Source organism: Manis pentadactyla, chromosome 1 (genome assembly GCF_030020395.1).
Source record: "Manis pentadactyla isolate mManPen7 chromosome 1, mManPen7.hap1, whole genome shotgun sequence".
Taxonomy (NCBI): Eukaryota; Metazoa; Chordata; class Mammalia; order Pholidota; family Manidae; genus Manis; species Manis pentadactyla.
The window spans coordinates 118,795,714-118,820,851 of NC_080019.1; the positions used below are offsets into that span (position 1 = coordinate 118,795,714).

Consider the following 25,138-nt stretch of genomic DNA (forward strand, 5'->3'; position numbering starts at 1 on the left):
GAACACTGCCCTTCTTCCCAACCTCATTGAACCATTGTAAGGTTAAATGTGAAAATATGTATATAAATGCTCCATAAACTGTAAACCACTGGAAAGTGTTTTTATGTCTTTAAATCTCATCTCTCCAAATAGATTTTAAGTTCATCAGTGGCAGGAGGTATCCCCTCTACAATTCTGTCATCTTCCCTAAGGAAACTTTAGTGCTGGGACATAAAATAATCAGAAAACTAAGAAGCTGGAGCTGTAAATGCAGTGAAAGATCAAACTTTGTATTTTCAACAAAACCAGATAAACACATACAAGTGTGCTTATGAACCTAGAATTTCTTGCTTTCTTTGTCCTTTTTTACGTTTACCTTTTTATGCTGTCATTCGCTTCAGAATATCACAGCTCTTTGTTTTCTATAAATTCAAAGTATGGCAATCCATATCTAAAGTCCTTCTGTGGTTGGATAGAACACATTACATTTCTTGCATCATTTTAAACACACCAATTCATATAAGTGAATGTATAAATGTGTAAACAAACATTTTAAAATTGGTAAGTTCCCTATCCTAAAAAGGATCTGAGGCCAAATATATGTGATCAGAGGCTAGATGGGGGTCTTCATTTCCCCTCTTATATATGTGGCGTTGGTTTGAATCTCATTCTACTCTCAGGAAAGGTCAATGGTCCTCTCAAGATTTATGCAAACAGCCTCTGAGGGCTTGTGGTCTCAAGGTTTCCCTCCAGCCCCAAGCTATTGCAGGCACTAACTTAGTCCACTTTATGGATCACGGTGCCAGGTTCCATGCTGTACCCCCATCTCACAGTGCCTCTGTGTGCGCAGCAACATCAGCCCCCAGCCTCTGAACTACCCAAAGTCAATTAAACAAAACAAAATGAAAGCCAATGAGAACAAAACAACACTTACACAAAGACATTTAAATGTGGGAGTAGACTCACTGGGGGCTCTGCAGAGAGAGAGTGGGAGTCTACATCATAATAATGCCCCAAACTTTAAATGAATATAAGATCTCCCTGTTTTTAAAATCCCTTTTTAATAATAATATTCTGACTCATTGCTCTGTAATCCTCTCCTCTCTACCTTGCTCTTGCCCCTTCTGAAATTCCTGTTCTTATTAACAGTACAGAATAGTTTGTTTCTTTTTTTAACACCTGTTAATCCAGTTCAAAAATCTCAATAATGCATGTTTCCAAAGCCATTTCCTCCCTTTAAAGGTTTGAACCATTAAAATAGTATATATATTTGAACTAATAGTAATTAAATTTTATTTTAAGTCAGAATAAATACCAACTGCCTTGGTTATGACATCCATCACTTCCTAAGCCAAGTCTTCTCTTTTTCCTCATACCTGATGTGCTAAAAGTACTTATTTCTTGAGTGTCTTTAGTGGAGAATGTTCAGGGTGACAATTAAAGGACAAATTCTGTTAACTTCAGAGAAATGTCACTGCATTACTCTATTACCTGACAATGCTTTGCTTTATTCTGCTACATATAAGTACAATCAAATAAATTAAAAAGGAAAATAAAAAATAAAATGTAGATAGGGGGATGGAATAATTATCCCCCAAATACCCATAAATGTAGTTCATAGAAAGGAACATGAATTTTGTACAAGCCTTCCTATTAGTCAAGGCCAAAAAGGAAACTTGATGTTCATACAGTTCTTTTTGAATGGCAGTGAGAACAGCATGTGTGTGTGTGTGTGTGTGTGTGTGTGTATGCGTGCGCGCACGCATGCACACATGCATAGGTGTATGAGCTTGATGAACGGTTGGTTGGTTGGTTTTCAGTCAATCAAACCACTTTGTGGATCTGCTAAGAGTATTTCTTTTAAGGTCTTTCTCCTTTAGTTATTCTTCCAAAGATCTTTTTTTACTTCTTGGCAACAGTCTGACACTTCCATTTGCCAAGCCTTTTCTTACTCAAAGGCCACCCCAAGCCCCAGCTCTCTAGGAAAACAAGTGATCTCCATCTGGAATGTGAAGTGATGAGTACTCTGATCCAGTTTTTTGAGTCTTAGTTTCTCTTTGTTGTTGATTTTTATGTCACAATATTATTTGTACATAGGACATTTTCTAAGATTGGCTTTGAGTAATAACCAGCTATATTAATATAAAAGAATAAGTAAGAAAAACAATTCTGTAGATACAGGATTCCTTTTATGTGATTATTTTGGCATAACATAAGATTTTAAAATGGTGATAAATACTAGTTTTTCCCTTTTCCTTACAAATGAAACAGGAATAAGTAAAAGAATATGGGGGAATTCATAACTAAATCAAATATCTGAAGCAATTTAGAAATCATATTGTAGCCCAGGAAAGGAAATAATGTAGAGTTGAGTTACACACAGTCAGATTTTTTTGAATTTTTTATGATCTAAGGGAATAGCTTATTACATTAAAAAATAACTTAACGAATCCAAATTTATTCTTACTCAGTTTTTTCTTCTACAGTACCTGGAATCTCTTTATAAGAAATATTTTCAGATACCTACAAAGGGCAGTTATTATGATTACTGTTAAGGATGCAAACATAAATGAGATAAGAGTCTTGTCTTGGTGGAAGGCGTTGCTTACTAGGGGAAGCAGAAAAAAATGCAAAGATTTTTAAATGAATACTAATTGTCCAAAGCATAAGTTTGGGTCAAATAAAGAGGAGGGGACGCAGATGAAGACAAGGATCATAGACATAGAGTAATTCCATTTAACTAGAATTTAGTCTTATATGTTACCCACCATAATCGTAATGGCTCAAATAATAGGCATTATGGCCTAAACTAAGTTAGGATCACAGCAGGAATGGAGAAAAGATGAAGGCATTTTGAGATATTCAAGATACGGAATCAGTGGAAGCAGGTGACAGCATATAGTAGGTGAAGAAGATGTCAAAGATGACAGGCTTAGGTACATGGTGATTACATTAATTTGAAAGAAAACTGAAAGAAGAGTAGATTTAGAGGTTCCATTTGGGGCATGTTGAGCTTGAAACATTGTGGGGTTGAGCTGGTTGTCAGGAAGTTGGAAATTTAAGTTTGAAACTCAGGGGAGAAAGTTGAGCTGTTTCAGATCACAAAGCACTGGTTCAAAGCTGAGTCATGGGGCTGGTTGGTCAGGAATGCAACCTAGGAAGGAGCATTAATGGACACAACTGCATTCAAATTCAAAATTTATATTGTCTTTAAGTCTCTTAGCACAGATCTAAAAAATCACTATCAAATTTACACAATATGATGCCAAAATACATTATTTTTCCTTGTATCCATCTCACTAACTCTGTACCACTTCCCATCTGACAAAGATGATGGTGAAATGGCCTCTTTCCAGACATTCCTTGCTTATCTGTAAGTCTCACCAACCTTTTCCAATCTGTGCATGCACATACTTTGCATTACTCATATAAAGATGTTGTGAAAATAGAAAATAGTAGTTTTTTGGCATTGATTTTATTACTACAAGACATAAAAATTATCTCATGTAATATTATCTAATTATACTTTATATTTATTGATTATAGCTAACATGTTTTCATGATAATCAACTAATAAAAACCCCATGAGATCAGGAGAGCTATTTCCATTTATTATTTTAAAAAATTATTTATAGTGTATTAAAAAGAGTATTTGGAGTGATGAAGAGAATTGCTAAGGTATTATAATAAACTAGTACTATTTCTGCTCCCAAACAATTTGTTAATATGCAGGAAAATGGAAACTGAGGGAACTGTGTGTGTGTGTGTGTGTGTGTGTATTCATATTCATTGGCATTATATGATATGATATTATACATTACAACCAGGCTCACTTATCCTAAATTGTTTCATCTATTTTACATTTGCAACTTGCAGCTTTATCTCTTCTCTTTTCACCATTGATTTTCTGCTTTCTTGGAATGTGTGGGAAGCCTTGGTGGGAGTGACTAATGACTGACCCAAGAGCTGATGAATAATGGTGATGAATAATCATGGCTGCTCTACAGTCAAATCAAAGTGACCTACAGACCATCATTTATTATTCTTTTCCTGCATCTTCATCCTTCTTTTCAGAGGAAGTATAAAAATGAACCAATGTTTTAGCAATTAAATGCAACTATGTCCTTAGCCCCTTAGTTTGCCTTCACATCAATTCAACAAAAACTTATTGAACACTTACTTGATATTTAATACCAAATACTGAGCAATGTGCTAGTAACCTGGGATACCAAGAAAAATAAAACAGATTTTGCCCTCCAGACACAGTGTAGAGGGACAAGGCAAAACAGGTAATTAACAAATTATAATTTAATGTGCTAAGATTGTCAATAGAGGGATTCACAAGGTTATATGGGAGTCCAGAAGAGAGAACAGGGAAGTTCAAAAGTTATAGGTGTGATACTATTTGGTGTGAAACTCAAGGTCTGAGTGATTTAAATGTCAAAAAGGGGGTGGGAAAATACATTTTAAGTAAAAGAAGCAGGGTTAGAACCTGCAAATTTCAAAAGTATATGAAGTACTCTTGGATGAAGAGTAGTTCCTTTTAGCTCCAATTTAAAGTGTGTGTGCATGTGTGCATTAACAGGGGAGTGTGGGGGGAATGGAATAGAATCAGGATGCAAATTAGGATGTCTAGAAACCTCTCTTGTTGGAAAGAAGCATCTGCCTCATCCTCCTTTTTCTCTCTACATACCTGAACATACCCACAGGCACAGTGTCTCCATAAAGGTAATTCCAGGTAGAATGTGCAAGGAGACATAAACATTCTGTCCAGCTGTGTAACTTCCCAAGTGGTTTCCAGTATTCGGAATTCGATGGACTAGCTCTTTATCCAAGTGTGCTTTACTTGTTACACAGGGAGGCTGAAATTTGTAGCCTGAAGGCTTGGAAAACCTGCTCAGCTGAGGAATGTGGGCCTGCAGGCATGAAACCTGGTCTCTTTACCCAGTGTAAACAGGAAGCAAGTGATGGTTGTAATAAGGAAAACTGAGACTCTGGCAGTGAACTGCTGGCAGACAGCTCCTGGGGCAAACCAGGGGCCCAGTCACTCAGCTGGTAAAGAATTGCTGTAAAGTCAAGAGGGACTTTCAAACCCCTAATCTGCCCCCAGCGCGCGCGCGCACACACACACACACACACACACACATACACACACACACTGCCGTGTCCTACCTCACCAACACACAGGCCCTATGTAACTGGAGTTGTTAAAACTTGACCCTCTGTTTTTGAGACTGGAATAAAAGAAGGAGCCAGAGCTGGGTGCATAAAAGCTTTTAGAGAAAAGTATGTGGCTGGTGGCATTCATATCAGATGACACCACACTCCTGTGACACAGATTGAGTTCAGGTGCTTGAAATGCTCAAGAGCCAGCTTGGGGACTTGGCCTTTTGTCTGCCTCTCCTTCAATATGCTGCTTGGTACTCTGTCTTTGTGACCCCCTCTTCCTTTCAGAGCGCTTGCAGAAATGACTAGAAAAGAAACGCATCTGACCCTAAAGAAAGGACAAGTTCATTGTGTATGAAATAGTGTCCATGTCTTCCTAGTGGTTAGATTCTGAGGCCATAGAAGATTCTCATAAAATGAAGCTTATGATGAGAACTGGGGAGGCATTTACTAATCCAATTTGACATTTATTGATCTATGAAAAGGTATCCTGACAACCTGGAGGGTGTTGGCTGTTTGAACACTGAGGTGAATTGCACTTTGGTCTTTAGGAAATCATACTTTGATGACCACAGTGATGATGGTGACAATGTCATCAATGATTATTGACACTATTAATTGCTGGCAGCAGGCTTCCTTTATGACCTCTGCACGATGACTCCAAATTCCAGGCTCATCTCATTCCCAACCCTTACTGAAATACATGAACAGATGCACACACAAAATAGAGGTTATATGCAAATACCTTTTAAAGGTTAGTTTCATCTTTACAACTACCCTATGTATTTGATGCTATTAACATCCTTTTTTTATGAAAAAGGAACTATAAAATTCAGAAAGGCTGGATAACTTGCCCATTTCACACACCCTTTTGAAAATGAGGAATACAAATCCTTTCCTAATTATTAGAATTTTTCTGTGCATAATAGCATTATTTTATAGAAGAGGGGCTTTGGGACTTAAGTCAAAGACGTGGGTCCAAGACCTTGTGCAGTTGTGTACTGTTTGGCATTGCACAAACCTCTGAAATACTCGGGCCCTCAGTGTACCTGGGAGATCCCTGGAAATTGTCCCCATTGCCTAGCACCTTGTCCAACCGAAGTATTCTGCATATGTGGGTTTCTAATCTTGCTTTATATCCTAGCTTCTTTAGACTATTAGCTTCACTTCATGAATATTATTGTTGATTTCTGGAGCTATAATTACCGTTAACAATAGACATGAGCTTGTCATCTGTATACTTCCTCATGCTCCAGGCTCATGTATCCAGCTGCCTGTTAGAAATCTCTGAGGCTTATTGGTCAGACTTCAAACAACACATCTAGAGTGCATCCTTGGCCCACATCTCACCACCTCCAACCTCTGCTCCCCCAGGCTTTGCCAACACAGTAATGACATTACTATCTACCCAAAACCTAGATGTCGTCTTTGATTCCTCTGTTCTTTTCATCCCCTATATTCACTCATACTAGCTAGTTCTGTGACTCTACCTCTTAAAAAAATATCCTTAATTCAAACAATTCTCATGTTCTCCACTGCTATCCTGGTCCAAGCTACCATCTCTTAACCTACTACTCAAGTGACCTCCAAATTTGTCTTATCTTTCTGCTTGCATTCTTGACACTAACAGTAAATTCTCCACACTGGGGTTATTAATAAAAAAATGCAACATTGAGCTTCTCCTTAAAATCACTTCAATCCAAAGTCCTTAATGTGAACAAGATTCTCCATGCCTAGTGCTCTGATCTCTCTTTTGATCACTGTAATTAAGGTCCTTGAATAAACTTTTCCATGTTCCTTAAATGAATGAAGCTCATCACTACCTCACACTCTTTGCAGGTGCTGTTGTTTTCTTCCTGGAAAGCTTTCTCAGCAGGACTGTCTCTTTTTCATCATTTGGGTCTAGTTCAAGTCTTACTTACTCAGAAAGATTTGCCCTGAATATGATATGTAAAGTCACCCTCAATCTCATTCTTTTCTGTTCCTTTACCACACTTCATTTTCCCTCTAGAATCAAAATAACCATCAAATCATCACTTGTATTTCCTTTTACTTTGTGTCTCATACCATAAGAACGTAAGCTCCATGAGAGTAGGGTTCTTGCTGATTACCTGTGTGTTTAGAACATATCTGGAGTATAGGGCAGGGCTTCATCAATATTTCTGCAATGATTTAGATGCTCATTTATTTGTGATACAGAAAATTAGGTTACAGTACTAATACTGATAGAAAAAATTCATATACATGCACAAAATTAAAGTAGCTAAAACTAAAATGGCACTTGGTAAATTTATATGGCTGGTAAGCAAACTGAAGCATTACATATTATTTTTGACATTAAGAAACAAAATTTGGCCTGAGGAAAGTTAATCTTAATAGAGTTAAATACAATATTAAATTAACAACTAAAATTGTACTCAGGAAAATAATAATATTAACAATAATATCCTGAGAAGAAAACCTAAAATGGCTAAATTGGAAGTGGGTAAAAATCAAATTTTTGTTGTTTGCATAGAAAAGAATCTATCTAGTAGAAAATTTTCAGAAAAAATAATGGAAAAAGTTAAAGATTATTTAACTGCTTTGGCTAGAAATTTTCCAATTATTCCATTTATCTCTGTAGTTTGTGTCAGAAAACAGAATCTTAATGAAAATTCATTAATGCTTGTATACTTTTGATATAGGTTTATATAAAAAATACACAGACAAAAGAACCAAATAACAATGTCCTCTTGCCTTGCTTTTCCTTTAAATCTTTTTCTTTGATTAATTGTAAACTTCAACAATCTTGGAGGACTCATGTTTAGGATTTCTTTTAATCTAGCTTTTGAAAGCTTTTCATTTTTAAATAATTTTAGACTTAACAGAAAAATTAAAATTTCTGTGTATGTCTTTCAAACTCTTCCAACAACTTATGTAACTGTAGTATAGTAACCCAAACATGGAAATTAAATATTGGTATAATAATATTTACTAAACAACAGATCTGATTCAAATGTCACCTTTTGTTTTTGTTTTTGTTTCATTTTGTTTTCCTAATGTCCTCTGCCTTTTCCAGGATCCAGCCTAGGATTCCACATTACAGTTAATGGTTCTGTCTCTTTATTCTCCTCCAACTTGTGATGGTTTCTTAAGTCTTTTCTTTGTTTTCATGACCTTACCGCTTTGATGAATACTGGTCAGCTATTTTGTATAATGTTGCTCAAAATGCCTGATGTCTTCTCATAATTAGGTTGAGGTCTGCTCTTTTGGCACAAATACTACAGAACCGATGCTGTGTCCTTTCATCACATCATACTGCTGGCTCATGATGTCTGTATGTCTTACTGAGAGGGGTGTTAACCTTAACCACCTGTTAAAGATGTGTATGCTGAATTTCTCTTCTGTAAAGTTAGTGTTGTTTCCTTTATAATTGATAGATATTTTGGGAGAGATGCTTGGAGGCTCCACTCATGTTCTCTGAAGTCATGGTTTCTGATGAGAATTTAATGTATCCTTTGGTATCCAGGGAACTCTTTATTAATTTAAGAAAGTGCATATATCACAATTTTTTAAGTGCTTTTTGGAGTCTATTATGCATATGGACTTGGTCAATAATCCATCTCTGTGTCTTAGCCTTTCATTTTCGTTGGCTTCATTCTCAGTCAGGTTCTCACTGTGTGTGGCAAAAATGAACATGATTCCCTCCAGGCTTGTATTTTATCAGTTTCACCACCACTTTGGCCATGTGTCTATACCTGAGCCAATCTCTCTGACCTGAGGAATGGGTTCCTATAATTGCTTAGGTCTGAATCATGTGCTAAAGCAAGCTCCATGCAAACTATTTGGGTTGAATGAAAGAGGGTGGTTCTCCAAAGGAGAACTGAGGTACTCTTATTGGAAGAAGATCTCATACGGTGGGAAGGATGTTGGGTTGAAAAACCAACAACTGTCAACTAAGCCCTCCCTAACTAACCCCATTTCACCTGTTGAAACCCTATTAATCCTTCAAGGATTGTCTCAGGAGTCTCCTTTCAAAGTAATTCCTGATCCTCTATCCCGTATAATTTCTCCCTCTTTTCTGTTCCTTTAGCATCTGTGCTTCATTTTGCTGCTTATTTTCATGAACTTTGTGCAGTACTTACAAGTTCATTTCTTAGATTATTAGAGCATCACTTCTTTGAGGGCAGACTATGTCTTACTTGTCTTTAAACACTTAGCGGCACCCAACAGGTGTCTGATTCATAATAAACTATCAGCAAATATTTATTAAACTGACTTCTTAATGTTGTACAAACTATGAATAATAAAAAACAAAGATGAGGCAGATAATTTTATTATGTACATAATTAACTGTTTGATTTATTAAAAGACTAACAGAAGCAATATTAACAATTCTGAGAAATGATTTCTGTTTAAGAATAACTATCGTCCTAGGAGACTGGTCAACTTTTGTGAGGATGGACTAGGCAGAGGTATGTCTGACATGCACTAACTCTGTGCCTTCTTTTCCTCTTCAGTTGTCTGGGTTCACGTCTAAGCTTGTTCCAGCTATCCAGAATGCCCACAAGAACACCACTGAATCTGGAAGAGAAAAGGGGCTGATGGTGTTAACTGAACCCATTTTGATTGAGACCTACATGGGGCTGATGTCATTTATTGGAAACCGCAACAAGCTTGGCTATTCCCTTGCCCGTGGGAGTATTGGTTTTTGAGACGCTTTCTGGTGTATAAGTACATCACCCATAGATATATTATTATTGAAGATTTTTCTTCAGCCCACTATATTTTTGGACTGAAACAATTATTTTCAAATAGTGTCATATGATTTTTGAATATTTAGTATCTTAGGAAATCTGAAGGCTTGACACATACTTCAGGCCTCATATACAAAATAAACAAATTTCCTAAAATCTTTTTTAGGAGAAAATAAATTCTCCTAAACCCATCAAATAATGTTATCAAATGAATACATAATCATAAACTCAGAGTTGACTCTCTGGGTTCTTGTTCCTCTGTCCACTAACTGTTGGCATTTTCTGGGTCCTGACCTTCAGCCCTCTGATCCTGATCTCTTTCAGTGGGGTTATTTTAGCTACCCTTTTTATCAGGATGCCTTTCAAGTCCATATTCCCATTCCTGATATTTCTTCAGAATTCAGTATAGCGTTTCTGTCTGCTGATCCAATCAATGTGCCAATGTCTACTCATATTCAGTGTCCTCCAAATCCTGAATTTCTCTATGGTATTTTTTTTTTTTATGGTTCCAGTTAATCATCTCTGAAGTTCCTTTAAATTCCTTCTCAAATACATTCTATATAGTATTAGTCTTAGTCTATGTGGGCTGCTGTAACAAAATACCATAGATTGTGTGGTTTATAGGCAATAGAAACTTAGATTTCTCACAGTTCTGGAGTTCAGAGTGCCAGCATGGTCAGGGTCAGGGCTCCCTTCCGAGGTTCTGTCCTTTCTGCTATATCCTCACATGGTAAAGGGCCAAGGGCACTTTTGTGCTTTATTCATAACAACTTTAATCTCATTCACGAGGGCTCTGCCCTCAACTTGATCATCTCCCAAAGGCCTTGCCTCTTAATACCATTACACTGGTTTTAAGATTCCAACATGTGAGTTTGGGAGGGACACACACTTTCAGACCATAGCAGTACCACCTCTGTACGTGGCTTAGCATTGTATCTCAATGCCCAAATGGCAGACTTAGAGTTGATTCTTCTTTCAAAATTGTTTACATACTTCTCCTTCCCATTCTCACAAGCTTAATATTAGATCAAGTTTTAAATTCTGTTCACCAGGATAATTGCCATAGCCTTTTAACTGGGATATCTGCTCCAAGGCTGACCCTCCTCTAAGCCATCCTGCACTTGGTTGCCCGATTCCTAAAGCACAATTTGATCATATCACTCTCTAATCAAGAAGTTGTAATACCTCATTTCCTTTTGCAGCACTTTTGTTCAAACTCTTTTTTTTTTTCCATAGCTAATGAAATCTGTTTGGGACACCCAACATATACAGCAGAGACATATTGAGCCACGAGGATGCCAGTGGAGATGTGAATGCCACTTGTGACCTTTATGAGTCTCAGTATTACCCCAGTGGAATATCTATGGTTCCCAGACGGTTTTGAGGAGCATGTTCCTAAAAACACTGTCCTAACTCATTCTGTTTCCAAAGCTCTTTTCTCTCTTATTTCCTCTTAGTGTCTCCCTGACTTATGTCTAATTCTGAATAGCTCGAGGTGATCTCATATGTTCTCATGTCTTCAAATTTATTTTTCCAATTTTATTTTATATTTAATTTATTAGGTAAAGAAGCTTTGAATGTTGAAAACCATATAAATTTTCATTATCAGCTTTCTGTCTGTCCCAAGACCCAAACTTGAGACACCTTGGTTGGTATTCAAGTTAAAAATTCCAGCTTTTTTTTTTTTTTTTTTGGTTTATGCAGGGTCTATTTTTAAAGTCTTTTCTTCATAAAGCTTACTTCCTCAATTTGAAAGATTTGTCCTCTGATTCATTCACAAACATCAATTTGATGCAGGCGTTTAAAACTTAAACCTTGAATAATCCTCATTTATTTTGTCTTTGTCTTTGTTTACTTCCATTAGTATTTTTCTCCCTCCCTGTCTTTCCTGTTCCCAGCACCCACTTTTTTCTGCCCATGATGGCAAATATTGTTACAGTCCCTAAGGCAGGGAACTTCTATTCAGACTGTAAAAGGAAATGTTGAAATCCTTAGCTGTCCTGTCAACAGTAGTGGAATGAAAAGTCGTTGGATTGTTTTGGCAGTGGTTCTGAAGCAGGCATAACTGGCAAATTATTATAACACTTCTGCCCAAAAATCCCCATTTGCCTCAAGATAGTGGCATTTGTTGGCAGAAGTCTCTGAATCGCCCAGTACATTCTTTTGAGTTACCATTGAAAGATCAGCCTGACAATTGACTTCTTTCTGCACACACGTCCCCCTTGTAACCTAAGCTGGACTTTTGCAAATGACTTTCTGAAGGACACAGTGTAGCTTCATCACTAGAACAACTCTGAATAGATCAGTTAGAAGACCGATGTCTCTTAGCCCTGAGGTTCAGTCTGTAATGATAGGATGAGCATTTAATAACACCAGAGCTGTTTAGCATGCACAGGTGTGAACTCAGACGACATGAGAACTGCTTCACATTTCACACACTGTCAGTAACCTAAAAAGGCATCCATAAACCACAAAGCAGGGGACCTAGATGCACACCTGGGATTTTCCTTCAGACCCTCATCTGAACTATGCCAATGAAGTTTCCCAAAAGGACATCATAGGTTTGACTGGGAATAAGATGAGATACAAGAGGTGTTAAGTATATCATCATAAAGATATCATCGTTGGTGTTTGTCTGATCCTTGTCCCATTCAGAAAATCCCGCTAGAAAATCCCCAGTGTGTCTCCTTTCAGAAATTGCTTGATTACATCTATTGACAGATTGGTTACAGTCTTCTGGTACATCTTGGACAGTTCTGATGGTTAGAAAGTTTTCCTGTTAATTTAGACTCTAATGACCACCTGCCGCCTCCTTCATTAAAAAAAATTCCTATGAGGGAACAGGTCCAGCTTGGGTTTCCACACCAGCTGTGTACCATATGGGTGTAGAGGCAAAGTTGGGTTCTCTAATATCTTCCAGAGGGGAACCGCCAAGATTCCAGGATCACATGGCTCTGTGGTAAATTGGGGCTCTTTTAGAAGCCTGACCTTTGGCATTCCTCTGAGTTAGAAAAGAGGTGCCAGTTTATAAGTTTTAGGTCTTTTACCTTGAGGTCTATTCTTATTGTCCCTTTGCTGAAGCATTACTAAGGAAGTCAGTTCATAGAGCCCTGGGGCTAAGGAAACATAGAAATCATCTAACCCAATGCTTTCATTTCACAGCACAGGAAGCAAAACCCTAGAAAATGAAAAGAAATTGCTCATAAAGTAAACGGTGAATTTTTGGGCAGTACTGGAATTAAACTCTAAAGTTTCCAATTTCCCATTCCTGGACCTCTTCTCTTTCTGTATATCTCCATTCCTAGGGAAAAGCGTATCACTTAAATCAGTGTATCATAGGCATGGGGTTAATTCTGAGATGAGAAAACAATTGGTCACCGTTGTTTAGGGGGAATTTCCAGAAAGTACCTGTAGTGTCTTAGGGCTAAGGTCACTTATAGAGTTCTCTGATTTCCTATCTGATCAAAAAGCCCAAACAAAGCTGCGGAAGCCAGCAGAGCCAGCAGATATTTTGTAAGGCAGTTTTACCTCTGCTTGGCATTTTGTGGGGCAGGAGAAGGGAGGGCAACAGTATTAAATTTAGGCTTAAAAGTGCCTTAGAAATTCTTTACACACAAGAGACTGAGTTGGAGAAAAGAACATGACTCGTGCCAAGGGGAAGAAAGAGAGAGACTAATGCCTGTGGTTTTCAAAGGTTAACAAAGAAAAAAAAAAAGAAAAGCCCAAGTATTTGCACAGGGATGAATGCTCGTTGGCTCTTTGCCAGCAATTCTACAAGGGCTTGTGCCCACATCCTGTAGCTGTGGTTTAGGGACGCTGCTCATGAGTGACTTCTTATGCTTAGTGGCAGGAAACTTCAGTCACTGATGTGTAAACTCACCTTTGGTCTGCACCTCCCACAATGTGCCCCATGCTCCCCAAGCGGTTAGCGGCCAGGCCTCCTGATCTCCTTGAAGATACCAGTTACTCAGAGACTGAAGACTAACTCCACTTGAGGCCTGGGGAGTGACCGAGCCCTAATTAATACTTACTTTATTCCACTTGATTCTAGCAGCCCCTTCAGATAATTCTGTAGCCACAGGGACAGATTATGTTATCCTCTGCTAAACCCTTGTTTTAACCTCAAAACCAAATACAAAACAAAAGAACTCAAAAAACTCTGAGCTATATTTCATTTTAGGGCTGCAACCAATGTGAAATATAAGAGGCAAAGTCAGGAGGTTGTTCCTGAGCCTAGATCTTGTATCTGATAGGCTATTCCACACTCAATTTTAAAAAGTTCTTAGTAAACATTTGTTAGGTCTTTTCAGTGAAGCCAAGTGGAATTTGTGAGAAACTGCACAAAAAGAAGATAGTGAATTTTTGGCAATTTAGGGATTAAACTCCAAAGCTTCCAATTTCCATTCGTGGCCCACTGCCTTTTCCATACATCTCCATTCCCAGGGAAAGACATATCATCTCAATCAGTGTATCATAGTTGCTGGATTAATTTGAGGTGAGAAAACAATAGGTCCACTTTAATTAACTCTTGTGCTTTTAGGTAGACCTGGGAGATCATGACAGCACATTATGAATGGAGAATATTTGGGGATCAATTTCTCTGTACCAGCACCTAGTCTCAAATCCTGTCCACAGTACCTATCCCATGCATCTCAGAATTCCTTTTCCTTCCTTTTACATTCCCTGCTCACTCTTTGTGGAATCACTGAAACTGAGATTGGAAGGGACCTTATAAGTCATCTAGTTTAGCCTGCTACTTGTTGCAGAAATGTCCTCAGACAAAATATACTATAGGAGCAGACTCCTTTTGTACTAAGACCTTCCCAGGACAGAGAATCCCTTGCTTTTTACAGCAACTAATTTTACTACTAAGCAGCTTCAGCAAGTTAAAGGTTTCTCTGAATATTGCACCCAATTCTTCCTCCCTGGAAATTTATCTATTTGGTCTTCCTTTGATCTTTCCTTGAAGTTACCCAAACTAAATCAATTTCCTATTTCATATGGTCACACTTCATATAAGGGAAGCTAACTGGTACACTTCTAAAAAAGTAGTTTGCTTTTAGTTTTTTGACACGAATGCCCCATTTATAACAACTGTTCTTCCGGGGCCATTATTGAACTTGTCTCTTGTTTGTGGATTATTCTACCTGGTTAACATTTCTTTTAAAATAACTGTATTCAACCCTGTCATGGCACTTCAAATATAGGCTGACTAGTACAGATTAGAATGTAGTTGTTCTTCATTTGCAAATATGTTATTAATGAAATCCAGTTTTTCTTTGTCATACTATTAGTTCACATGACATTTATGGTCATCTTCATTCTATATTTAATATAGAATGCTTTTTTCTGATTTAGCAGTTTCATGCTCATGAAAGGAACAAATGAGACTACTTTAATATTTATAAATCATAGTGGACCTTTACTAGCTCTTAGTAATTACTGCTTTTCTTTTCGGGCTTTTAAATTTATTTGTTAAATTTTTGCTGAAGGTTCTCTTTAACACTTTATGTGAGTAAGTGTCAAATTTATTGTGAGTGTCAAATTTACTTTTCTATAGTATTTGGCGACTGACATTTTTAAGTGAGATAATTTTAAGTGAGATTTCTGTCTTTGGTATAGAGGACAAGGTGGGCATGGTTGCCGTGATGGACAGCTAAGCCAAAGTAGTAATCATAATGGCTTGATCAACAGAGATTTTTGGCATTAATTAGTTGATCATTTGTGTTCCTAAAGCAAAGTAGGTGGGAAAGTCTTATTTCATCTGTATAAACATAAGTGAGCTGAAGTCTGACTTGAAATAGTACCTGCCACCACAAGATGCCATCATCCTCATTGAATTCAGATTGCCCAATTCAGTGGCAACAATTTCCATTGTCATTCTTGGCCTACAGACAATAGCCACAATGGAGCTGTTTAAGAAGGTTGGGATTCCCCTCACCAATTAATTCCTCATGGCTTTTGTGAAGGAAGTGTCTCTGGACCTTCTCACCAGGCACAGTTAGAGGGTAGTGAGAAGGTCTTCCGTAGCCCACTTGAGCAACCCAATCTCCTTGAGCGTTTGGATGTCTCCCTCTAACATTTCAACTTCCTTCAGTATGTATTTCCTTTGGGACCATGTTGTAGACCATGAACCACACACACTATTAGAACCATCCTTGTGACTCAAACAATGAATCCAGAACCTTAGCCTGGTGCGCTCTAATCAATAAATTTCATCTGCTCCAACATTGTATTTCTTCCATCCTGATCTAATAATACCCATAGGATCAGTTCCCATATGTTTTCCAGTTTTCTTCTGGTATAAAATGGCAAAACTTCAGAATTATTTTGGGGTGTATGACATCTTCTCATGAATCACACCTTTTAGCTTATGTATTAGATGCTGAATTTAGTTATAAGTCCAGAAACATTACAGAATGAGAGTGAGTTATTATACATTTAATCAGGTGCTGATTCCAACTACTGCTGTTGATATGGATTTTTTTTTGCTTGAGCAAAACAATACATTCCCTGGCACTTGGTATGCTGTTATTGATCTGGCAAGTGTTTTTATTTATTTGCTTGCTGATTTATTTATTTATATTATTAAAGATCATTGGGGGAAGGTTGCTTTCAGCTGTCAGGAAAAGCAGTATACTCAAGGCTATATCAACTTCCTAAACCTGTCATATTTCAGTCAACAGGGAACTTGATTGCCTCTCTGTCATGTAAGACATCACACTGGACAGTTTCACTGATGATATCATGTTGATTTAACCAGGTGAACAGGAAGTAGCAGCTATTCTAAAACTTGTGTGACACGTGTAAGGAAATAGAGCCTCCCCACACCAGATTCTGAGGCTTTGGTCACCAGAAGTCACACTACTGACTTTTCTAGGGGATCAGTGGTCTGGGACATATGAAGATAACCTCCTAAGGCAAATGATAAATTTCTGCCCCCCTGTTGCTAAGGAAGAGCCACCATACCGAATGGGGTTCTTTGGATTTTAAAGGCAACATATGCTTCATTTGAATCTGCTATTTGAACCCATTCACCAAGTAATCCAAAAGGTTGCTAGTTTTGAGTGGGGCACAGAACAGGACAAGGATCTTATTGGGTCCAGTCTTCTGTGCAAACTGTTTTGTCCCTTGGGGTTTTATCACTTGGACTCTATACCCAGCAGTCCCATGGTGCCTGAAGTAGCTGTGGCATATGGAGATCCTGCATGGAAACTTTTGACAGCTCCTCTAGATGAATCACTACATAGACCTTAGAATTGTAATCAAGATAATGTCATTCTCTTAGGTAACAATTTTCCATTTGGATTACTACTGGACCTGGACGCTAATAAAGACTGAGCTCTTGACCATAAGCCATTGACCATAAGCCATAAGACCATTGCAGGGCAGTCTAAGCTGCCCGTAATGAACTGAATGTTGTGTGATCCATCAAGTCATAGATTTGGGCACGCACAGCAGCACTCTATCTCAGTTGGAGATGATCCATGTGTGATAAGTCTCAAGCAGGTCCTGAAGGCACAAGTAAGTTGTGTGAGCAAGTGTCCTAAGAGCCATGGTACTTATTTCTGCTACATTTTCTTTCTATCAACCCACATCTATGACTTCATGGTGAGTTTCCTACAACCAATGGACTGGGGAAAAATTTTCTGAGCCTGATTTACAAATGGTTTGTATGTTAAGTTGTATCACTTTAAACTGGACAGCTGTGACACCTATTTCATGGTGGTCCTGAAAGACGGTGGTGGAGGAAACTTCTCCTAGTTGGCAGAATAAATTAAATGCCACTTCCATGTCCTGCTTCAGGACCCCTTTCCATTTTTATTTATTTATTTATTTATTTATTTATTTTTATTGAAGGGTAGTTGACAACAGCATTGCATTACATTAGTTTCAGGTGTACAACACAGCGACTCAACATTTATATACATGATATTTCTAGGTACCAGGTATCACCATACCGAGTTGTTACAATATTTTGACTATATTCCTTATGCTATACATTACATCCCGGTTACCCCTTTCCATTTTATAACTGAGGAACCTGAAATCCTGACTAGAGAGAGATGCAAGCCAGTTACTATCACAGACCTCGCAAAGGTACCACAGCTTGCTAGTGCTAGAGGCATGCTGACACTTCTTCCATTCTGCCCAAATGAACTTGGGATCAACTTCACGTACTATAAATCATTTCACTGTTTTAAAGACAACATGTTCTAATATATGGAATTAAACAGTTACAGTGTGGTTAGAAAGGCTGTAGGCTGGGGCTCCAAAAATGATTCCCAGAACACTGCTGTAAAACTGGCCCAGAAAAGGATTAGTTATCTCTGCCATATAAGGGAAGCTACGCAGTCAAGAAGCTGTTAGCCCAGCAGCAGACAGCAAGACCACACCACCTCAGTCACAGTCTAACGATCAGGAACTTCCACCAGACCTGCTGGCTTTTCAACCACATTGCATCTGCTGGGTCTGTGCCTACCAGGTGAATAGGACACAGTGGACTGCCTTTCTCCTTACGGATCCTGAGGCAGGACGTCTGTGGGACATTCTGTTCTTCCTCTTCATAGTGATTGTGAAAGTTTGCTGAGTGTTTACAGGTACCAGGCAGTATGCTAAGGTCTTTGAATTCACTATATTAATGAATCTTCATATAACTCTCTCAAGGGCATATCAATATGACAACCTTTGTTTTGAAACAAAGAAAGCAAAGGACAAAGAGGCTAAGATACTTGGCCCTGGTTGTGTCAGAGCTTAATCACATCTGGAATCCAGCTACAGAAGAATCAGAATTTTAATATTTAGCTGTCTAACTTTTACAATATAAAAGGCCCACTAGAGCAAGGTCGGAGCAGATGTGGAGTTGGCCATTCTACTAGACGTACAACATGACTTACATTGAAGATAACTGTTAAACTATTTTCTCCCCTGAGTGTGAACTCCTTGAAGGTATCCCAGTTTCTCTTGAACACAGACCTTTACATGTGTTAGGCAATCAGTGAATGTGTTTTGTGATACTGATGCCACAGGCATTTTGGGCTCCGTCCATTTCAGTAGCACATGTTTAAGTTCCTGTGAAACCACTGCCTTTTTGTGGTCTGGTTTTGCAGAGCAGCAGACCATCTTAGGCCTTCTCTCTAACTTTAGAAAAAGATAGTATTTTGATTTTACCAAAAGCCTTTTTATTCTCCAGATTTTGTTGTGGTTTCATCAAAAACACAGCCACACACAGAATGTATCACAGTTACAGGAAATGAGGAATGGCATTTGACTGGGTTAAAAATAAAATCATAGAGAATACAGCTGAGTGATGCTCAGGCCCAGGGTGCCAGTGAGGGCCTTGTTGGTTTTACAGAGCTCAATAAGCAGAAGCGTAGGCCACACCTAGAGTGAGCAGGACATGATGGCCTCGTGGATACTCTGGCCAGAAGAGGTGTTGTCAGAAAGAAGCGATGAGCTGGGGCTCCCCCAAACCGCTGTCGACTTCAAAGAAAGTGAGCTACAAGCAGTAGAGTGGGAATCCAGTAACTCTCCAGACAATGATTCCAGCAGTAGCAGTAGGGAATGTAAAAAATAAAAATGACTTTCATGGGAAATATAATGTATTCACATTTGGATGAGTTGAGTATGTAAGGCTTTGGGGCATCAAGTGAAAACACTCCTGTTTAATCATCAGGTATATTGATGAACACATGTTGCTCAGGAGACAGGATCTTTGGTTAGAGACAAGGTCAGGGAGTCCTTCAAGAATGAGTGGCAGTTAAACTCTTAAGTGTGGATGAGATTGCTTAGGACTTTCTGCAATGGAAAATTCCATAATTCTATGTTGTCCAACACAGTATTCATTAGCCATGCCATATGGCAGATGAGACTTAGGAACTGAGATTTTTGTTTTATTTTAATAAATTTGATTTCATATAGTGACATGTGTTCAGTAGATTATCCACCGAATAGCACAAGTATAGCATGAAGAAAAGAGATGGTTGAAAATGAAATATTTAATAAAAGCAATATTATATATTTGATGCTATCTAGACATCACCCAAGATAAACAAGACCACATACCTTTTTGAGTAATTTTTTTCTTCCATATTTTATCAAATGTTAAAGGACATGAAATGATAGAGAAGAGCTTGGAAACCAATAACTTCTCATCTTTTCTTCTAACTTAGTGGTAACTTATTTTAAGAGCCTTTCTTTTTGGTTCTGCTGGTAGTTATGTTCATACCTCTGAAAAATATATTCATATTTACATGTATTTATTTATCATCAGGCATTATCTACTGACTTCCTCCTATGAAAGAATGAAACTTAGTCCACACTCACTATACATCACACTTTCCTCCTGAAATGCTATATTATTTTCACTTTCCTACTGATTACATTTATTATGTAAAGAACATGCTTTCACTACTATATCTCTATCAACTTTAGTTTCCATCTCATTTCTCTTCTATGAAAATAAAGATGCATAATAACCCTAGCTTTTCCCCAGCAACTCTTATTTTTTTGTCTTTTGTCAAATATGCAATTAGTTCTATATTAACCAGGTTGTAAGTATTTACATTCTGTTCTGGAGTCATTAAAGCATGTCACACTTGTCTGCACTTAGTAATTCTGAGCAAAGTAGCAATGGGGCTTGTGAAAGGAGGAAGGAAGGAAAGACAAATTATCTGCTGGTTTCTCCATCTTAGTTTGCTGGTGCAAAAGTAATAACTCATTGTCTATACATCTCCAAATTTATTACATATATATATATTATATACATAATATATAATATATATAATATTTATTATATATATATAATGTTTCCCTTGCAATAGCATAAAGTAATAATGTCCTTGCTTTTCAGGGAAAGAGATCAAAATGGAAATAAGTAGAATGACTTGACCATGGTCATGTCATTGGGAAGTAGGTAAGTTGAGAGTCAGTTAGGTTTTCTGATGACATATCAACCTCAAGAGCCTGTTCTCAGTAAAGTTTCCTAACCACTCAAGTTTGCAAGAAAGTTACAGGCTGGGTTTCTTGCTTCAAGTTTACAGTCCATGGTTTATGTTGGAGCAGAGAAATTTGAAGCTTGTATACTGTGACCACATTTTCTTTCAAGGAACTGTAGAAATGCCTCCAGGCATCTTGGTGCTTCACAAGTCCAAGCTGGCAAGTGCTCATCTATGGATAAAGACTCATCTAACATTAAACTAACATTTTCTGAGCACTCATGTCCTAGCGTCTGGGTTAGGATATTGTGTATATGTTATCTTATGTGATCTGTTATCAGCTCTCTAATATCAGAGATGGACTTGAATAGTTCAAAGTTTAATAATTCATCACTATAATTGAGTTTTCTTATTCTATAACATGGGCTAGAAGAACCTGTCCTCCAGGCGTATCTCACAACTGTGCATGTCCAGAAGATGAATTGAATTTGGTAAAATTAAATGAGATTAAATGGTTGCTTGGGAGACACTCAGTATACAAACATAATGCTGATGAGTAATAGTGAAGTATTATAAGGCTTTGCTCCTGTTACCAGCAATGGAATTGACCCAAGTAGATCAGTATTGGGAAACTATTCCTGTGCACAAAGCAAGACTCTGACACTCTTATAAATGGGTGAAATCCCATGTTGATAGTGCTCAAATGATTGATAAAGATGGAATCCTGACTGCCAAAATCCACCCAGGACATATCCTGTCATTTTGAATAATCCTGTGATTAATGCGAACTCATTAAAGAGGCAGAGGGAAGACCCAAATTTCATGCAGCTTATATGACATGAGGCTCTCTTGAAGAAAAAAGAATATATACTATAAATCCAAAATTAGGCAAAAAATGAATCTTTTTAAGTGACAAAATACATCTCAATCAATTCAAATACTATAGATATTACAAACCTGACAAATACTACAAAAATATTTTAAAACTCCAGAAAAATAACACACTTTTATTAATTAACACACATGTACAACACTTTTTCCATGCCCATTGTCAACTACAGGTTGGTCAATCACCTCTTCCTATGACATTTAAAAAATTATTTTCTGTAAAGAGAATAGATAATTCAATTTTTTTCAGTTGATGAAAATATGTTTTTTTAAATTACTATTGATAGTTTTTAAAAATTTCATTCAGCTTTACAATTCATTATTGATAACACCAAATGCCTATCAAGTTTCTTCCATTTGTGAAATACGAGATTTGGAAGAATTTTCAGACTGCCTTCCGGCTGTATATTTTAACCTTGTCCTTCTCCTCATGTTTCCTACACCAGATGCCTTAAAGTCCATTTGTATCATCACAGGAACTGAACTTGGGCCTTGCCCTTCCTTTTAATCTTGGTGCTAGTTGGTTGTGGAAGTGTTCTTGGAGGCCAGCTTTACATTGAGGCAAACAATAACTCTTCATCAAAGTGACTGGAAACAACATAATTACATCCTAGGAAACCTTAACTAAAATGTTAACCTATCTCAACTTCCGCTTAGCTAAGTCTTACAAATGCCCATGGCCATCCGAACAGCCAGCTGGAGGGGAGAAAGATGCAGAGAGAGACAGAATAGAAAGGAACAGTATTCTTAACCAATTGCTGTTAAAATATTTTACTTTTGAAAATAAAAAGAAAGGGAAAACAGTCATAGGAATACATTGCTAAGGCCCTTCAAAAGGGGCCCATGAAAGGTAATATTTTGAAATTTAATCTTTGTTAGCTTCACAGTAAAATCCACTCTGGCCCCAGGATTGTTGAAGGAGTAACAGATTTGGAGTGCAAGATCTTGATTCTAGTCCCAGCTCTCCCATTCACTTCACAGGCCTTGAGCAAGTTATTCACTCACTGGCTCTTCAGTTATTCCTTTAAAAAGTGAGTTTTAACTAGATAACATCCAAAGTTCTTTTCTCTCACAGACATTGAGTTGTATTAAGTAGAGCTGGCTGCAGTAGCTAAATCCACACAGATGGGGGCCTTCCTGCCTCCACAGGCTTAAGGCCCATAGCACCTAGGCCTAAATTCAAGAAACAGAAGCAACCCTACCCATTGCCACTCTGTTTTGGAAGCAGTTGCCTTGTTTTTCAAGAATGCAGTCAGACAGCTCTTTTCAGGGAAAAAAATTGGAACCTTTCCAGGGACTGAAGTCCCCTTTGCATCCCAAAGATCTCCTGTGAGTCAGGAAATGATTGATGAGGGACTTGTTTCCATGGTGACCACTTCTGCCCTTCCCAGCAGCTGGAGAGCTTAACCCGACCCTGACACAGCTTCCTCAGCTGGGCTGGGCATCCACTTAACCAAAGCATTCAGGGCAGGACTTGACAGCTCTGCACTTTGGGCCATGGAAAGGATTCCAGAAGGGAGGAGGGTGGGTGCATGCATGGTGAAGCATCTCATCTGTGCTCTCATTTTTTCCATGGGTTAAGGTCTCAAGAGGTTATGTCCTATCTAGAAAGGAACGTTAATGGCAAAGAAGCAGTCTTGAGGGGCTCACAAATGCTGAATGAAACATTTCTTGATGGGTGGGACTGGTCAGTGAGACTTCCCATTCCATTTGCTTCTGATCTTTGCTGAGTAGTTTTCTATCTTCCCTAGTCCTTTGGGCTAAATTTGCTGCATCTCAATCTCAATAAACTCCACTTCTTTTGCCACCTATCAATTCTGATGGTATCTAGACCAGTCCTCCTCTAGCTGCTTTTCCTCCAGTCTGTCAGTATAAGATGAAGAGCCATTTACTTGAATGGAGAGCCATGCCTGAAAGTGAACAGACAGTCACAGCTGTGTTAGAGGATTCAGGAGTGAGTACATTCTAAAATAGACCTCAGCTACAGAGGGCATGGAGACAGGCTGTGCTGACGCTGCCAGGGAATGTGGTGGCCCTGAAGCTTGGGTTTTTCACGCCTCAAACTCATTAACCCCCCAGCATGCATCTCACACGTCATGTCCCTCCAGAATCTCTGGCTTTCTTCCTTCAAATGGAACACCCTTATCTTCCTCAGGTGATTTCAACTAGTCCTTTACCAATGTGTTATTGATATTACTATTCATCCAGAATTTTCCATATGCCAAGGCCATACCTGTAGGGAACCTAATGTTCCTGTGGAGGGAAGAAATTGCTTTAATTAGTAGAATTGTTGGATTATAGGGATGTAGAGCTGGAGGGGCTCTTAGAAATCAGGTAATTCTACCTCCATCATCCTGTAGTTTGAGCAGAAAGAGGACCAGAGGTCACACAGTAAGTTTGGGTCATTATCAAGAAAGTGGAAACTGGTTCCCTGCCCTCTGTTTATTTCTATTTAAACCATCTAAAAATCATAATTCTTAACAATAAATAATTTTGTGAAGATACTTAAGTTTTATGTAAGTAGGGCCCTGATACAATCATCTAGCCAATTGCCTTAATGTTTTGCTTCAGTTTTAGATTAGTGCCTGGCCTGGAAGTGCCAAAGAAATTATCCCCTGACATACACAAAAATCCTGGATATTTGTTTTCATTATCCAAATCTCCATATACAAACATTATAGTTAACAGCTAAATACACTGATGCATGCATACACATATTCATTCAATAAGCCATCTGAGTTACTGACTCTGTAGGTGCTGTCTCTGGTACTGGGGGGTACTGAGCTAGGAAATATGGTAAAGCCCAGGTGGGGCTCCCAGCATAGCAAGAGAGCCAGGCGTGACTCCCTCCCATGACCCCTGCACACTGTGACTCTAGAATAAAGCAGATTGAGATACCTATTTTTAGAAGGTAAAAGATCGTTAGGTAAAGAAGAGAGAATGATTAGGATGTGCAGAGGGGAAGGTAATATTTGCATTGGTCCCACAGGACAGGGAGGAACTGTACATGCACACTGTGATAGAGGAACAATAATCTCATTGGGGGACAGTGTGGACATATGGAGTGGGGAGGGCATTGCGAGTGTTGGCCCCAGTTCTGACCAGCTGATTCTGTATCTCATGTCTGAGTGGGAAAGAGGAAGAAATGCAGAGCTCTATTCAGAGGGAATTTTCAAGAGTTACAGTTAAGTTTCTAGGTGATAATTCCTGTATAGGCGAAGAGTGGTAGAGAGGTGTGTGTCAGGGAGGGAAACACCAAATAGGTAAGATTAAATTTTGAGAATTACTAATTTTATCCATTTCCCTATAAAGAAGTCTCAAAGTCTTCTGGCTTGTCTTGGTTCAGATCCTGGCACTGCTGCTTGCTAACTCTGAGACCTTGGGCAGTGGACCCAATCTTCTCTGAGCTCTTTTTTCTTATCTGTTACCTCA

General features: G+C 38.3%; 1 protein-coding gene across 6 annotated transcripts in view; it reads left to right on the forward strand.

Moving 5' to 3' along the window:
• TPRG1 (tumor protein p63 regulated 1) overlaps positions 1 to 25,138 on the forward strand; it is a 241,001-nt gene that overhangs the window by 119,522 nt on the left and 96,341 nt on the right. The window contains exon 7 of one of the 6 annotated variants that reach the window (XM_057501079.1): positions 9,645 to 9,816. The exons of 3 other annotated variants lie outside the window; for them this stretch is intronic. Coding sequence is in view for 2 of the 3 variants with exons in the window: in XM_036875303.2 (XP_036731198.2) it covers positions 9,645 to 9,839 (195 nt within the window). In the remaining variant the exon portion in view is untranslated. Of the gene's footprint in view, positions 1 to 132; positions 5,728 to 9,644; positions 10,127 to 25,138 lie in introns of those variants that run through there. 2 more of the 6 variants (XM_057501092.1, XM_036875303.2) reach the window with 2 other exon arrangements.